The sequence below is a fragment of the Callospermophilus lateralis genome, chromosome 7 (genome assembly GCF_048772815.1).
Source record: "Callospermophilus lateralis isolate mCalLat2 chromosome 7, mCalLat2.hap1, whole genome shotgun sequence".
Classification (NCBI taxonomy): domain Eukaryota; kingdom Metazoa; phylum Chordata; class Mammalia; order Rodentia; family Sciuridae; genus Callospermophilus; species Callospermophilus lateralis.
In genome coordinates, this window is record NC_135311.1 from 133,030,266 (window position 1) to 133,046,462 (window position 16,197).

Below are 16,197 nucleotides of genomic sequence, written 5' to 3' on the forward strand. Positions count from 1 at the left end.
AGAGGTTGTTATAGCCAGGTATGGAGGCACCGGTCTGTAATCCCATCCACTCAGGAGGATGAGGTGGAAGGATTAAAAGGTTGGCCTGGGCAACTTAGCAAGACCCTGTCTAAAAATAAAATTAAAAATTAAAAAAATATTTTAAATAATTAAAAGGGCTGGGGAGGGCTGGGGATGTGGCTCACGGTAGCGCGCTCGCCTGGCATGCGTGCGGCCCAGGTTCAATTCTCAGCACCACATACAAACAAAGATGTTGTGTCCGCCAAAAACTAAAAAATAAATATTAACAAATTCTCTCTTAAAAAAAAAAATAAAAGGGCTGGGGATGTAGTTAAGTGGTAGAGCCCCCTTAGGTTCAACTGTAAAAATTTTTAAAAAGAGAGGTAATTAAGCTTAAATGAGATCATAACTGTGCCCTAATCCAAAAGGACTGGTGATCTTAGAAGAAAAAGGTGAGCTCAGAGAGGAGGTCCTGTGAGGACATGGAGGGGGGTGGGCCTCACCAGAAACCAACCCCTGCTCTTAGATTTCCAGTCTCCAGAACTGTGAGAAGATGAATTCTGTTATTGAATCGTCCAGTCCTTGGCACAGCAGTCCAAGCGAATCAGATCCCAGTTTCGGAACTGCCAGTGCTCTTGTTTAAGGTGCAGACTCACAGACATCGCCCCAGCTCAAGAAGCACTTCTCAGGGTCGGAGGCCGAGAAGCCCTAGCCTCTGGCCACCAGTTCCTCTGACCACCAGCCTCCCTCTGTGCGCAAGAGAATGTGACGGCTGCCAGGTTAACTGACAAGCTCACTCTGTCAGGATGCTTTGTCTTCTCACACCTTCACTGGGCCCCCCAAGCCAAGCCAGGGCAGGGCTGGACGTGAAGCCTGGATACCCAGACAATTCAGATCTGAGCCCCACCATAGGGCACGCCCAGCCTGTGAAGAGAGCCACACAGCTGTGGGCAGCCTGACTGAGGGCAGATGCAGGAAGAGCTGCAGGAAGGGAACCATCTGACCCAGTCAGGTAGGCAAAGAATCCTGTTGGAATCCTGTGGGGATGGTGCCTGGCTGCAGTGTAAGCAAGCTGAAGGAACACCCTGTCTGACACATCTTCTTCCGTTCCTACCCACACCCCAGACATAATGGTCTCACTCACTTGTGGATTTGTGGCCTCTGGCTGCATTTAGCTTCATTAAGACAGCCTTCCTCGTGGCTGGGGGCGAAGTTTTTAAAACACAAAACCCACTCTGGAAGAACAGATATGTACTTTATAGAGTCAGGTACCACTGGGTTCTTTTCCACTGACTATCTGTGTGGTGTGACCTCACAGAAGTCATGTTATGTCTCTATTTCTTCATCGGTAAAAGAGGAATGATGCTATTATTTACACTAAATTTAATGTTTATAGAACTAAGTGAAGTCATCTCTGCTAAGTCCCATGCCTGGCCTTAGCTCATTTCTTACAAAGTAAGGTTCCTTAAAGTCCTCACCTGACTTGAAGACGTTGCAGAAAGGTAGTGGTAAAAATTAAATGTAGTAGATACCTCTCAGTAGGGGCCCACCTGCACCCTTCCAACTCAGGAGTGTTTACTGAGCACCCATTTTTCTGGGTAGCAGGTGGAGTGGCCACGATTGGACCACAGACGCAGGGCTGAAAAGTCGGCTGCAAACAAAACTATATATATATATGAATCAACATCTAAAAAAAAAAAAGAAAGAAAGAAAAGTCTGCTGCAGGAGGGCAGGACTGCTTGTTCCCCTGTCTATTCTCAGCACCTAGGCACCTGGAACGCAGGACACACGGTAGATGTTCTTTTTGTTGAATGAAAAGAATGAATCAAACAATAGATGAACAAATGACGATCCAGAGGCCTCTGGCTCATTTTTAAGACCTCCTGCAATTCCCTTGACCTCTCCCAGCTGCTGTTCCCCGTCTGTGACGCCAGAGGTGTCTTAACTCAGGAGGCTGCTGAGCAGCAGTGTTGTAAAGAATCCTAAAAAGTAAAAAAAAAAAAGAAAGAAAAGAAAAGAAAAAAGAAAAAAAAAAGGCACTTTATAGAACAGGAAGCTGAGACACAGCGAGGCGCGGGAGGCTCCTGGACAGAGGGGCATTTGATCAAGTTTCGGAGGGAAGACGGGCTGGGACGGAGCAGTTGCCCAGAGAAGCCACTCATTGCGCGGCGCTCGCTGCAGACTACTCTGCAGGAGGAGCGGACACCGCAGCCGCTCAACCCCGCCCCCTGCGTCTCCGTGGCAACGGCCCCGCACATGCGCTGCAGGGGCTGGAGGAGAGCCCAGAAGCCCCGGCGGAAGCAGGTCCAGCGGCGGCGAGGCGCGGCACGGTGCGGCGCAGGGCAGGCTTTTAAAGGGACCGTCTCCACCCGAGCCCGCTCGCCGGCGTGGACTGCTGGCTGTGAAGGTTAGGTGGCTTCAGGAGTCGGGCTGAGTGACCCCCCACTCAAAGGTGATGAGGGAGAGAGGGGTTGTGTAAGCACCCTCCAAAGCAGTAATGGGATGGCTGTCCCCAGGGAGCACTACGGAGGCCTGGGGGCAATGTGATGGCATCTTCAGATGGGGAGCTGGGGCTACAGTAGAGTCGAAAGTTAGGAAGGATCACAGGTCCAGCTTGAGACCGTCACCCCCGCTCTCACCCCCACTCCTAGCACTCTGCACCCCTCTACCTAGTTGGCATGCTCTGTTATGGCCAGACCTCCCGCGCACGGTTCAGTGATTGTCCCAGACTGGCACGAGACCACCGAGGGTAAGGAGTACTTGGCCTGCATCCTGCGCAAGAGCCGCCGTCGGGTGTTTGGTAAGTGCTCTGGCCCTCAGCCTGTCAGTTGTCACTCTGGGGAGGCTGTGTCACCTGTTGCTTGGGGGATGGTGGGTATAGAAAGAAGCAAGGAGGTGAGGTCCTGCTCCACAGCACTCCTTGGCTTTGGTGACTCCCGGAAGCCCCATCCCTGGACCCCCACCCTCAAATCTCCTTAGAACTAATTCCATCAACAGAGCCAGGAACATGGAAACAACCTCACCTGCCAGCAGCCCCGGTCACCAGAGATGCTGTTCATTGAGCCCTCACTTGGTGCCAGGCCCTCTGCTGGGCACTTTACCCTGTGAACTCCCATCTTAGCTTCTCTAACAGCATTTTACAGACTTGCCCAGGATGTGCCCTAGTGAGCACAGAGCTCTTCCACGTCCTTATGCCAGAGATAAGACACTGGTACTCCCCAGGCTGAAGCCAGCTCACCCAAGCTAGACTTGCCCAGCAGCCAGAGTCCACTGCAGCCAGGAGAGACCAAGTGCCAACAGGCTTTCCACCAAAAAATGAGAGGGCAGTCCCTAGCTTAGGACTCTCGGCCCTTAGCCTATAGATGTGTCATAATTTTGACTCTTTTTTTTTTCCAATTTTTAAGTTTAAAGCCCCTCTAAAGATTTCTGTAGATTGACTTTGTATGGGGTTCATTTGTAGTAATTGAAAACACTTTTGCTTAAATTGCCTTATTAAGAAGGATCTGGGGCTAGGGTTGTGGCTCAGTGGTAGAGCACTTGCCTAGCATGTGTGAGGCACTAGGTTCGATTCTCAGCACCACATAAAAATAAATTAATAAACAAAATAAAGGTTCATTGACAATTAAAAAAAAAAAGAAGAAGAAGAAAGATCTGTGAGAAACCACGCTTCTGTGTGAGGGAAATCCAGAGCATGTCATAACAGTATCAGTAAAATCAACCCAAAAAAGTTGGCATTATTTGGAGTGGCCCAGAGCTGGCTCACAGAACCCCAGAGTTCCAGGCACACCTCTGACCTAGAATCCTCTTCAAATGCAGGTTCCGAGCCAGTGGGTCTGCGTAGCTGAAATGTTCGTTTCTAACAAGCTCCCAGGGAACATTAGTGCCATGGTCCATGGACCACACTCGGACTGGCAAGGAACTAAGGATTTCAGATTCTGGACCTAAACTCTGTCCAAAAGATAGGATCCTTCTTAATCTCAGAAACCTCATTTTAGTATCCCTTGTACATGTGAGGGTCAGACTGGAGTTATTTGTTACTATTGAGAGCTAACAGGCCAGGGTTTGTAAACATTTCGTTTTTTTTTTTTTTTTTATGGGGAGGAGGGGTACTGCTAGGGGTTGAATTCAGGACACTCTTTCACTGAACTACATCCCCAGTCCTTTTTACTTTTTATTTTGAGTCAAGGTCTCGCTAAGTTGCCCAGGCTGGCTTTGAATTTGCAATCCTCCTGCCTCAGCCTCCAGAGCTGGGACTTACAGGGGTGTGCCACCATGAATGTCTTCACTACTTTTTTTAAAAGAGATGAGGGTCTACTATGTTGTCCGGCCTGACCTTAAACTCCTGGGCTCAAACATCCTACCTCAGCCTTACAAGTAGCTGTGATTACAGGTGCACACCAACATGCCTGGTGTGATTTCTTTTTTTCTTCTTCAAGAAATTAAAACACATTCGAAGTATGACTCCAGTATGGCCTTTGTCTCTCTCCATCCCATGGTGGCAAGAACACTGGATTTGGGGTCATTCAGACCCTGGCTTGACCCAGGCTACGCCTGCCTAGCCTATGACTGTGGATAGTGAATGCTAGGTTCCTCCTCTGTGAGCTGGGAGAATTGTGGTCATTGCTCAGTAGAGGGGAAATGAAGAAGTGTGTAGGGATCACGCTGAGCAGTGGTGTGCAGAGGGTCGGCTTTTCTTGTATTTCCTTATGTCATCAGTTGTGTGAGGGAAAGAATTGAGTTAAGGTAGAGAGATTTTCTAGGAATCCTTAGAGCCACCAAACTTATAACCTATGTCACAGCAGTATCCAATAGCCAGAAGTTAGAGGGTCGGCAATAATGACTTTGAATTCCTATTTGGGGGATTAACAGCTGGATGTACCCACTCCAGTGTGTCATATCCAGGCCTCATTAAATAAGTATCTGTGAACTACCTTTAAGAACCTAGGCACAGGGATGTGCCACTATGTCACCCATCTCTGTGTGTCCCAGGCTTCTTAATGGAGAACCACAGATGGTGGGTTAGAAGCCCTTAGAGATGAGGTTGTCCACTGGGGCAAGTGCAGGATGAACCCCCTGACTCTACCTGGCTCCCCCCACCCCTGCCCAGGTCTGCTTGAACGGCCAGTGTTGCCCCCGCCTGTGGCCATTGACACTGCCAGTTACAAGATCTTCGTTTCTGGGAAAAGTGGTGTGGGCAAGACGGCGCTGGTGGCCAAGCTGGCTGGCCTGGAGGTGCCCGTGGTGCACCATGAGACCACTGGTGAGTGAACCCACCCTTTGCCCATCCTTGGAGGCCTTCCCGGGAGTGGAAGACAGAACCTGGCAGTTGACTACGCAACCAGGGAGTGTATCCAACTCTACCACTTCCCCTGTGACCTTGGAAAGTCACTCCATCTCTCTGAGTCTTCTCTATCCCAAGGGGATAATAGTACCAACCCCACGGGAACGTCACAGGGCTGGAGCTGGAGCGGTGACGGTAACATGCCCAGCATTGGGCTGGCACAAGGCCGGAGCTCAGGAAGTGTTCATCCTCCTGTCTTTCCACTGGACAGAGTCATGCATTGTGTGCATCCCTCAATGTCCCAGGACCTCTGGGCTCTCATACAGGCCGTGAAACTGCTTTATCGTGGTAGGGGCTGCATCTTCCCAGTGCACCAGGGGCTCCTCCAGGGCAAGTCTCCATTTCCCCCCAAGAAACTAAAAATTCTTCCAGGTCATGGACTGCGCCTTTCATATCAGACTGGTGACCCACCAGAGCAGGGATGTATCCCTTTTCTTATTCTTTATTGGTTCCCTGTTCCCCTACATTTCTCCCATGCTGAATGGCTGACCCTGGCCCCCCTCAGGCATCCAGACCACTGTGGTGTTTTGGCCAGCCAAGCTGCAGGCCAGCAACCGGGTCATCATGTTCCGCTTCGAGTTCTGGGACTGCGGGGAGTCAGCGCTCAAAAAGTTTGATCACATGCTGCTGGTGAGCAGGGCGGGCCCCGCAGGACCCTGGGAGCAGGCAGATGTCTGCAGGACCCTGGGAGCAGGCAGATGTCTGCAGGACCCTGAGCAGGGCTTCAATGAGCTGAGGGTGGGCGGTGTGCTGGCGGCAGAGCTCTGAGCTGGCATGGGACTGAGTCCCAGCTGGAGCTGTGCCGCAGGACCAGCCACTCTGGGCCTCAGGTTCCCAGTCTGAAAGGGGGAGCGGTTTCTGATTCTTAGCCCATCGCAGCCAGTTACAAGGTTCTGGTTGCGCGGGTGTGGGGCGGCGTGATCACGTGATGGCGTGCTGTGAGCCAGCCTCTTCATCCCCAGGCTTGCAAGGAGAACACAGATGCCTTCCTCTTCCTCTTCTCTTTCACTGACCTTGCCTCCTTCGAAGACCTGCCTGGACAGCTGGCCCGCATAGCAGGAGAGGCCCCTGGTGTCGTCAGGATGGTCATTGGCTCCAAGTATCCTTTGGGTCGTCCCTGGGACGGTCAGAGGCCACCCTTGACAAGGCATGGAGCGTGGGCTCAGGGACCCCGCCTCCGCCCAGCTGTGGGGCTCAGCCTTTAGGGAGGAGGGCAAAGCCCGGGTCTGATGGGGCCGTGAGCAGAGGTGCCTGGCCAGGCTCCTTGACCTCTCTCCAGATTCGACCAGTACATGCACACAGATGTGCCTGAGCGGGACCTCACAGTCTTCCGGCAGGCCTGGCAGCTGCCCCTGCTGCGGGTGAAGAGTGTGCCTGGGCGGCGGCTGGCTGATGGGCGCACGCTGGATGGGCGGGCTGGGCTGGCCGACATTGCCCATGTGCTCAATGGCCTTGCTGAGCAGCTGTGGCATCAGGACCAGGTGGCAGCTGGCCTGCTTCCCACCTCTGCAGAAAATACCCCCAGCTGAGGGGTGGCATCATGAGAGGACATCTGTGATCCCCACTCCCAACCTTTATGTGACCTGGACCAGAGGGCAGCACCGAGGACCTCCTGCCGGGGTAGAACACTGACCCCTCCTGAGGGCTGGCCAGCAAGGGCCCGCTGCAGCGGCACCTTCTTTGCAAAGTACTTGGCCGTGAGTGGGGCACAGGGCTTCAGGCAGGGCCTGGAGCTCAGCTGTCTCCCCAGCCTCCTGCTACCCTTCCCCCATCTGCAGCACCCATGGAGGGTGCTTGGGGTGGACTGGGGGAGGGAGGCCGAGCAGGACCTGGACCTCACATGCCTTCAGCCAGGCACCTTCTTAATTGAAGTCACAAGATCTGCTGTAACAGATAAACCCTGAAGCCTTGGTGGCTTAACTCTATAAAGTGTTTTTTCCTTGGGGCTGGGGCTGGGGCTCAGCGGTAGCGCACTTGCCTGGCATGTGTGAGGCACTGGGTTTGATTCTCAGTACCACATATAAATAAATAAAGGTCTATCAACAACTAAAAAAAATGAAGTGTTTTTTCCTGCTTAGTTCTCACCTCAGGAGGAGCAAGTTGTCTACTCCATGTGCCCATCTGAAGCCCAGGCCTGAGATCTTCCACATTTGCCCCAGGGCATCAATGGTCGGCAGACAGGGAATGAATGCCAGTGACAGGTCACACGGAAGATTTCTGTGGACTGGGCCTGGGGTGGACTTCCTGCCCACATTCCATTGGTCAGCACCTGGTCACTTGGTCACCTGGAGCTGGGGAGGAGGCTGGGAGATTCATCCCACCTGCGGGTCCAGGAGGCAAGCCCTTCACTCTGGTGCCTTTCACAAAATCATCAGGCCGGCTGGGGTTGTGGCTCAGTGGTGGAGCACTCGCCTAGCATGGGTGAGTTCGATTCTTTTTTTTTTTTATTTTATTTTTTAGTTGTAGTTGAACACAATACCTTTATTACACTTATTTATTTTTACGTGGTGCTGAGGATTGAACCCACGGTCTCAAATGTGTGAGGTGAGCGCACTACCGCTGAGTCACAACCCCAGCCCTGAGTTTGATAAGTTCGATTCTTAGCACCACATATAAATAGATAAAAGGTCCATCAACAGCTAAATTTTTTTTTTTTAATTAAAAGAGCAAACAACAACAACAAACAAAAAACAACATCAGGCTAGCCCAGGAGTCAGAAAGCACCGCTGAGCAGGACCAAGACCCTGCTGGGTGGGAGTCAGGTATGAGTTGACCTAACAGGCCACTGGGAAAGATCAAGAGCAGGAGGGTAGTGAGCAGGCCCAGCCTTCGCTATTCCTGCTCGTTGGCCAGAGACATTGGTGAGCATAGACCAAAGTGGGGTGAGGGAAGGGGCCTTGATATTCTTACCCCCTGATCATATGCTGCCCCTGCTGGTCCCATGTGGACCCCTGGGCCGAGGCCTGACATGACCCAGCTGGGACCCTCAAAGCCAGCTGGCTGCAGAGCCCTCTCTTGAGAAGTCAGTCCCTAGCTCTCGGCATAGCCCATGCTCACAGGTGACCAGCTACACCCCTGTGTAGCTGGCTCTTGGAGAAGTGTGGGGCCATCCCATCCTCAAGTCTGGCAGGGGTAGGATCTGCATCTGGGGTCTCCAGGATGGGTGGGAGGAGAAGATGACCAGACACATGCCAGTTACACTGGCAGGGAGGCGGAGTCACCCCTCTGCAACTCCTAAGTCCCAAATAAGGTGCCCTGTGTCTGCCAACAACAGTGCAGCCCTAGCGGCTGCCTTGCTGAGCTGGCTTAGGCTCTTCATCATCATGGCAGCGAATGGCAGTAACATGGAGGAGCGCATTCTGCCTTGAGTTTGAGGAACACAAGGGCAGGACAGGCTGGGCCTAGCCAGGCTGTGGGCAGGGCTTTTATGAGAACAAAGCAGAAGGAAAGCTTGCCTGGGTGTCAGGAGATAGGCACAAGGCTAGCCCTGTCTCTTCTGAGCCTCAGTTTTCTCACCAGAACAATGGGAACAATAATACCTCTCAAAAAAAGAGCAAAGAGGATTATGCAATGCTGAACAGGAGAGAGCTTTGAAACAGAGAGCTTCTGATTGCTATTTTGGGGAGAGAAGATTCCAGAGACCAAGAATGACTGATTATGTAGGATGCACTGAGTCCTGGAGCACTTAATAAGAACTGCATTCCAGACCCAAATGATGATTTCAACCCCGGCTCTACCACTTAAAATCTGGGGAGCCTTGGGCAAAATCTCTAGGTCTCTGTTTCTCCTCTGTCAGGTGGGAATATCGTGCTGACTCTAAGGAGTGTTGGAGGAATAGAAATGGTGGTTCCTGACACAGGATATTGTTACAGCTATTATCGGGTTTCCCTGCCTCTGCTGCAGGAGGCTGAAGGCCAAGAAGCAGCAGGGGCAGCTGGCAAGGATGTGGGACATCTAGGCAAGGCAGGATCTGCAATACTTAGAGAACTATGAGCTCATGCAGTGCAAGGGCCTGCTTGATGAATACCTGAGGAGAGGTAAGCAGTGGCCCTGCAGTATGGGTGTGTGCATGGGGCATCAGGGGACCTGACACACTGGGGAGCTGGCCCAGGCCTGAGGCTCCCTGTCTCCCAATGCTGCAGCTTGAGTTGATCACCATCTTTGTGGTGGCCTTCCTGCTGACGCCCCTGTTCTCTCTGCTTAACAATGGGGCTGAGATCCCAGTTTCCTGTGTGAGTACCAGCAGCCAGTGGCCAAAAGGCACAGGGGTTTAGGGCATCTGTCTGCTCCTGCTAGAGGCCATGGACCACCTGTCGGCCATGGTGAATGGGAGCACAGTAAAGAAGGGGAGGGGATAACAGGGTTGGAGGGGAAACCAAGGTCAGAGATGGGGGCAGGGAGGTTGGGGGGCAGGGCCCACATGATAGAGAAATGGGGGATGGAGTTGGGATAGCAGTCATAGGTTTGGAAGTCTCAGAAGGTAGGTGCATCCTGCTGCGAGAGTGGGTCTGGACCTGAATGGGGAGTGAATTAGAGGACTTGGCCTTGAAGACCTTCGTGCCCTGCAGGCTTTCCTTGTGGCTTTCACCTTGGACTTCCTACCTGGTCTCCAGTACTCCTAAGACTGCCACAGCCAACTGTCCTCTAGGAAAATTTAAGGCTGGCGCCTGCGCCCTTCACCAACCTGGTCCCGGGGCTGGCGCACACCTTGCAGGTGGGGGAACTCATCAGGCCATGGAGCAGGGAAGCGGCTGGAGGCGCGGTCATTGACTTGGGAGGGGCAGGTGGGTCCGGAGGGCCCAGGCCTGTCTAGGAGTAGCCGGTGCTGAGTCCAATCGGGGCAGAAGGTCTGAGAACCGCAGGGCAGGAGCCTGGATTGGCCGGATGGAAGTGGTGTTGGATGGGGCGGAGTCTGAATCCGGGCGGGACTGAGCCTTAGGATAGCCGGGCGCGGCTCTGAGTCCTGGTAACGAGGTTCCTGAGGTTCCTGCGGGGACCCCTGGATGCAGACTCCTCTAGACAGGCAGTTGTTCGGTTGATGGGATTGGTGTTTTGAAGGGGCAGGGCCGGGTTCTAGGACCTGGAGGGCCAGGAATGTAGGCCTCCGAGTCGACAACTGAAAGCTTCTCCGGACCCCTCAACCCAGCTTCAAGGCTTTTGTGCAGGGGAACCTCACCTTCTTCCCCTGGAAGCTGCGGGTTGTGCGTCTAGACTTCATCGTCGCCTTGAGGAAGGCTCAACCTGTCTCAGATCTGGTTCGAGTTCAGGCACTGTCGCCGACCTGCTGTAAATGGGGCTATATTTTATAATGGGGACCTGCTTCGCAGGGTCGTTATGAAGACTCAGTGTCAAACGCTCGCACAGTGCCTGGCACACTGTAGGTACACAATGACTTAACTCTGCTAATAGTAGTATATTTTGGAAAAGACCTGGGGAAAGGAGAGGAAGCATGCACCCTCCAGTTTTGCTTAAGACCCCCTTTCAACAGCCCTGCCTCCAATAGGGTCTCTAGTGAGCGCTGAGGGGTTTGAATTACTCCTCTGTGTCTGTGGGCAAATCACACCTTTATGCTTCTGTTTCTTCATCTGTAACATGGAGGTGTCAGTTATACTCACCTCATGGAGCTGTGAAGATATCCAGAATATCCTCGGAACACCTCCTCGTACGTGGTAAGCGCACCATAAACTAAGATTACTAAAATAATGATTCTGGCTTTGGCCGCCCCTGCTCTCTGCTCCCCACCACCTCTGCGCCTCGTTGCCTGGCTCGTGCCGAAGGTGCCGCCAAGATGGAGCGTGAGCGCTACCGACCCAACAGGTGCTGGCGACTAACTGGCGGGAGCCACTTTCGGTCCGCAAGGCGGGGTGGGTGGAGAACCTGGCCCTGCCCGACCAGCGTGACCACGCCTCTTGGTCCGCCCCCGCTAGTTCAGCCCCTTCTAGCCCCCGTGGTCTTGCTGTCTTCTCCCTGGAGCAATTGGCTGGATTCCCCACAGTTTCCGCCTGGTCCCGCCTCCCACGAAACTCCGCCCATACCACGCCCCTTCATTTACATACGCTCGCCAGGAGGAGGCTTTCAGCTCTGGAGGTCAGCCTACGCCACCTGGACAAGTTTTACTCCCTCTGGGGCTGCTGTCCTCTGAGCTCAGGACGCAGGAACAACTGAAGACCCTAGATTCCCCAGGATGCTCTTTCGATGGGGGCCCTTTGGCTTCCAGGTAGGGATCCGAGCAGTGCATTGGCCAAGAATGAAACCATTGGGGTTCTCTCTCTGTTCCCTGCCTCTTTTTTTTTTTTTTTTTTTTTTAAACAAATGACCAACAAGTTCCACATCAGTGATCATTTTTTTTTTAATATTTATTTATTTATTTATTTTAGTTATTTTGGCGGACACAACATCTTTGTTTGTATGTGGTGCTGAGAATCGAACCCGGGCCGCACGCATGCCAGGCGAGCGCACTACCACTTGAGCCACATCCCCAGCCCCTGTTCCCTGCCTCTTGCTCTTTTTGAAATGCTGATAGTAAATCTATCTCTGTGTCCCAGTGTGCGACCTCTCCGTGGCCACCTAGTCCCCACCCGCCTTGGGCAGTGTGTCCTCACTATGTGATGCTGCTCTAGGGAAGGAGGTGGATATGGACACAAGGAAGCAGAGGAATCCTAATGACTCCAAACACAATGGTCGTCATTGGCTGCTAAAGGAACCACTCCCGGGGGAGGGTTCTTTGGAGTCTGAGCCATGAAGCAAGCCCCTGCCCTGTGTGTCATCAAAACCCAGAGTGTATGAACCACACTAAAAGGGTTTAGCTAGGTCAGCAGAGACATCTCCCACAGACTTACACCGTTTATGGGCCCCTCCCAAAACCCTGGTGAGGCAGTGCAGGGGCGTGGTTAAGGATATAGGTTGGTGGTGGGGTCAGGCAGATTTAGGCTTCATTACTACTTCATTATTAGTTCATTACTACTAATTATGTAGCCTTGGGCAAGTTATTTAATCCCTTGAACCTCAGTCTCATCATCTGTAAGACAGAAACTTCATAGAACTGATGAGATATTCAAATGAGATAACTGCCTGTGTGATTTTACCTATGAAAGCTCCAGACCTGCTAAGTGGCAGCAGCCACTGTGTCGGCCTCATAGGTCCTGGTAAAGATAAATGAATGAAGAAATGCATGTAAAGTGCTCAAAAGAGTGCCTGGTGCATAGAAAGTGTGCAATACAAGTTATTAGCAATGTATTATTTTTTGTATACATGTCTTTTTTTTTCTTCCAGAGCTGGGGATCAAACCTAGGGCCTACACAGCCCAGGCAAACTCTACCACTGCACAACATCCCAGCCCAAATCATATAATAATAAGTGCTTGGTATTTGCAGTGTTCAAATTAATGGCAGGTAGTGGGGCTGGGGTTGGGGGGAAGCAGCTTCCCCTTTCACAAGCTTTGGAAAATTACAGGCCAGATACAGAGCAGCACAAAGAATCCTTATGGAGGGTGGTTGGATTTAGTCTATCTTAATTGCTTTATTGAGGGCTTAGTCCGAGAAGGCTTTGCGATGGAGGGTCTATGGGAGATGGTGAGGTGGGTCATTCCAGGTGACAGTAAAGGATGAGTAATTTTTGAGAAGTGGCCAAGCTAGAAAGGCCATCCAGGATGAAGCCAGATGTACATTGCCAACTGTCAGCACCGATTTCCATGTCTCAACATCAGAGCTGAGTATTCCCATTTTATATATGCGTCATTAGGCTCAGAGAGGGTCAGCGGAGGTCTCAAAGTTCCTGAGGAGTCCAAGGCTTGGGAGATTCTCTGTGAGGCTCCCAGGATGCTCTCCAGCCCCCAGGAGTCCCCTGAGCACACCTTGCATTCGAGAAGCTCCAGCAGAGGAGTAACCTGTCTCCCAGGAGAAGCAGCAGTGCCTCCCCCATCTTTAGGACGTCTGGGGTCCTTCAGAGCCTCTCGTGCAGGCATAGGACTCCCATTGTTCCAGCCCCCTCTGTACCCCAGACTGGCCAAACCGGTTCTGAGGAAGGGGGGCGGGGAGCAGGCACGTTGAGACAGCCGCCTGCCTCTCTGCAGGTTCCCTCCGCCTTCCCCCGGCCCTGCCCCACACAATACCCAGCAGCTTGCCTTGCCGGGCTCAGGGGCCATGCTGACATCGCCCCCTGAGGACTTGGCTGCAACCCCAGAGCCCCCAGGGTGGCCTGCAGCCCTGGACTGTGCCCGCAGCTGGACGGAGCTCCCTGGCTGAGGTAGGGCCCCCAGGGTGCCAGCAGCCCCATCTGCCTCCCACCAGTCTTCCCCAAGTGAGTCCTTTGTGCTGCCTGCCTGGCCTCTGATCTTGGCCCCAACACACTTATGGCCTCCTGGGGATCTGCAGACCACTTGGCCTGGATCCCCTTTCTAGCCATGACCTCCCACTTGTCTTTTGTCCTTAGGAGGCAGGATCCCTCTTCCTGTGGGCTGCAGGGCTAGGGGCACTAGGCAGGAGCAGGGAAAAGACTGTAGTAGTGTCCAAGGACACTCTCTGCCAGCCTTGCCAAGTGGCCTATTGCCCTCTGTGACTGGCAGTGCCCACCGGATAGGACTCTCCCTGGCCTCTGCCTATCCTTTTTGTCCTGGAGAGACATTTATGATGACACAGGTTTCTTAGAGGGAGTAGCTGGGGCTGGGGACTTTGGGACACTTTGAAGGTGGGGATACTGAGGCCCACAGATGGGCCATGACTTGTCTAAGGTCACACAGAGCTGATTAGTGCCAATGTGGGGCCTTGAACCTTTGGCTGGGTTTTTTCCCTTTGGGTTCTAGAATGGCCACTGGTCTCTCCTGAAGTTATGTCCTGGGCAGGTAGTGTCCCTGCTGCCTGGGCCCAGTTCTCTCAGGTTTTCTTTTCTTTTTTTCCTAGCAGAGATGAGCTACAGACAATATGAACGCAGCTCTGCCCCTACTTGATCCCCAGCATTGGGGTTGGGTGGCCACACCAGAGCTGGGTGGATCATTCCCTTCGCCCCTCAGCCTGGGCGTGGGGTGGGTGGAGGCTGCTCACTCCTGACCGCCCACTCAGGACCTGCCTCCAGCCCGCTCCTGCCATCCACCTTCCCTCTGCCCACACTCACCAGGCTTTTCCCCAAGGCCTCAATTGGAGGTGCCTCTGCCCCAAGACTCAATAACTTATTTATCCCTGTAAATTATGGGGGTTGCCTCTCCCTGCCTTCCAGGGGCGTCTAGAACTCAAATAGAATTTCCTCTAATACAGAGAGTAGGGGCATGCATGAACTGTGCTGAGGACTTCTTATTCCTGGAGAGAAAGAAACCTATCTGAAGGACAGAGGCCACCTGGGTCCCCACCCACATGCTCCGAAGATGTCATGTGTATCTTTATTTTTCCCATCTGGCTGATGACCCAGACCATCCCCCAATACCATAAAGACTGATGAAATAATAATGATACTCTGGGGAATGACCGTGAACAACAAGCTCCACTCTGCCCTGGGTGCTTCATCTCTACGGTGCCTATTCTCTCATTAGCACTGTCAAGTTGGTGTCTCTCTCCTGTTTGCCAAATGAGGAAACTGAGGCTTAGGGAAGTACACTCAGATGGACAGAGGCTCCAGGTACAAGCTAGAGGCGCCACCTCAGGGACACTCCTTAGGAGCAGCGGGTCCCACCTGGCCAGGGGTAAGAATGGGGAAGCAGCTGGATCACTCCTCTCTAGGTGCTCTGGGTCCTGGGGATTTTGCATCAGCTGTTACCATGACCTCCTCCAGGAAGACCTCCAGGATTCCCAGGTTGAGTGAGCCTGGCACACTACTCAGATGTGCCTCTGGCTTGGCTCTTGCCAATCTGGATTGTAACTGTTTTCATTCTTGGCTCTCCCACCAGACTGGCAAGCCCACAGGGCATGAATTGTTTGTCCATCTGTCTTCTGGGGTTTTTCTGGGCTTCATGTCTGTCTCCGAGTATCTGGACTGTCTGAAATTTTTTGTGCCTCTGTCTGCATCTCTGGGTCCCCGAATGTCTTAGCATCTGTGGTTTTTCTGTTTGTCAGCATTCAGGGTCTCAGTTTTTGAGTTGCTGTCTAAATGGTCTCCATTTCTCTGGGTCTCCCTCTGAGTTTCTTGGCCCTGCCAGACTGGGCACTGCCCATTTGGCCAGAAGGGACCTCTGGGGGGTCCTTGCTGCCCAGCCTGCCCACAGTGAGGCCAGGCTAGGGTAGGCCCCCGCCCAGCCCGCTGCCTGCTCCCTCCTCCCTCCCGGCTTGCCTCACCACAGGGTTTGATGAATCAAACTCTTTGTCTGGGTGGGATCTCCCCCAGCCAGCTGGGCAGAGAGGGCTTCCCCTGCACAGCAGCCCGACAGCATCAGCAGCTGGAAAGGTGAGGGGCAGGAGGGTGGTAGTGGAATGCCCTGGGGCAAAGGCCATGGGGGCTTAGACCCCTCAGATCATGGTTCTACCCCAAGGCTCTGGCAGGCTCCCGGGAAGACGTCCTGCCCAAAAAGAACCCAATTAGCCTTGCTTGATCCAGGGGCTAGGAGCCAGGGTGGGAGAAACCCCCCCCCCCCGACCCCAAGCTGGGGGGCTAGGCCACCTCTCTACCCTTCCCTGGGAGGGCCCCGCCTAATCTGGGTTGGCGGCCTGCCTTCCAGCCTGTGACCCTCCCAGCCAGCTTGGCATGGGTGTGGGCATCACTCAGCACTGAAGGCCGCCACTCGGGGGGGGGGGGGGTTGGGTCGCACCAAAGCAAGGACTAGTGGGCCCGTGCATTCATGTCTGCATCCTGGGGTGTGCATGTGTGTGACTGGAACAGAATGGGAAAGTGTGTGTGTGTGTGTGTGTGTGTGTGTGTGTAAACATCAGATGGAT

General features: G+C 53.2%; 1 protein-coding gene across 4 annotated transcripts; it reads left to right on the forward strand.

The window, feature by feature from the left end:
- The first annotated feature begins 2,289 nt into the window (after positions 1 to 2,289).
- On the forward strand, positions 2,290 to 7,369 carry Cplane2 (ciliogenesis and planar polarity effector complex subunit 2). Of its 4 annotated transcripts, none has more exons than XM_076863313.2 (6): positions 2,290 to 2,452; positions 2,652 to 2,800; positions 5,108 to 5,260; positions 5,847 to 5,971; positions 6,304 to 6,440; positions 6,621 to 7,369. In XM_076863313.2, the coding sequence occupies exons 2-6, from the start codon at positions 2,689 to 2,691 to the stop codon at positions 6,868 to 6,870; spliced, it is 777 nt and encodes a 258-aa protein (XP_076719428.2). In that variant the 5' UTR covers positions 2,290 to 2,452; positions 2,652 to 2,688; the 3' UTR covers positions 6,871 to 7,369. The 4 variants fall into 4 exon arrangements, with proteins under 4 accessions (XP_076719428.2, XP_076719431.2, XP_076719429.2 ...); XM_076863316.2 differs by having other exon boundaries at positions 2,674 to 2,800; XM_076863314.2 differs by having other exon boundaries at positions 2,290 to 2,407.
- The last annotated feature ends 8,828 nt before the right edge of the window (positions 7,370 to 16,197 follow it).

What these genes read in the sequence shown, in the direction of transcription:
- Cplane2 (XM_076863313.2), top strand. Translation starts at nt 2,689, where the DNA reads ATGGCCAGACCTCCCGCGCACGGTTCAGTGATTGTCCCAGACTGGCAC. An exon ending in AGTTTGATCACATGCTGCTG is followed by an intron (nt 5,972 to 6,303) that starts GTGAGCAGGGCG and finishes CTTCATCCCCAG; the next exon opens with GCTTGCAAGGAGAACACAGA. An exon ending in AGGATGGTCATTGGCTCCAA is followed by an intron (nt 6,441 to 6,620) that starts GTATCCTTTGGG and finishes ACCTCTCTCCAG; the next exon opens with ATTCGACCAGTACATGCACA.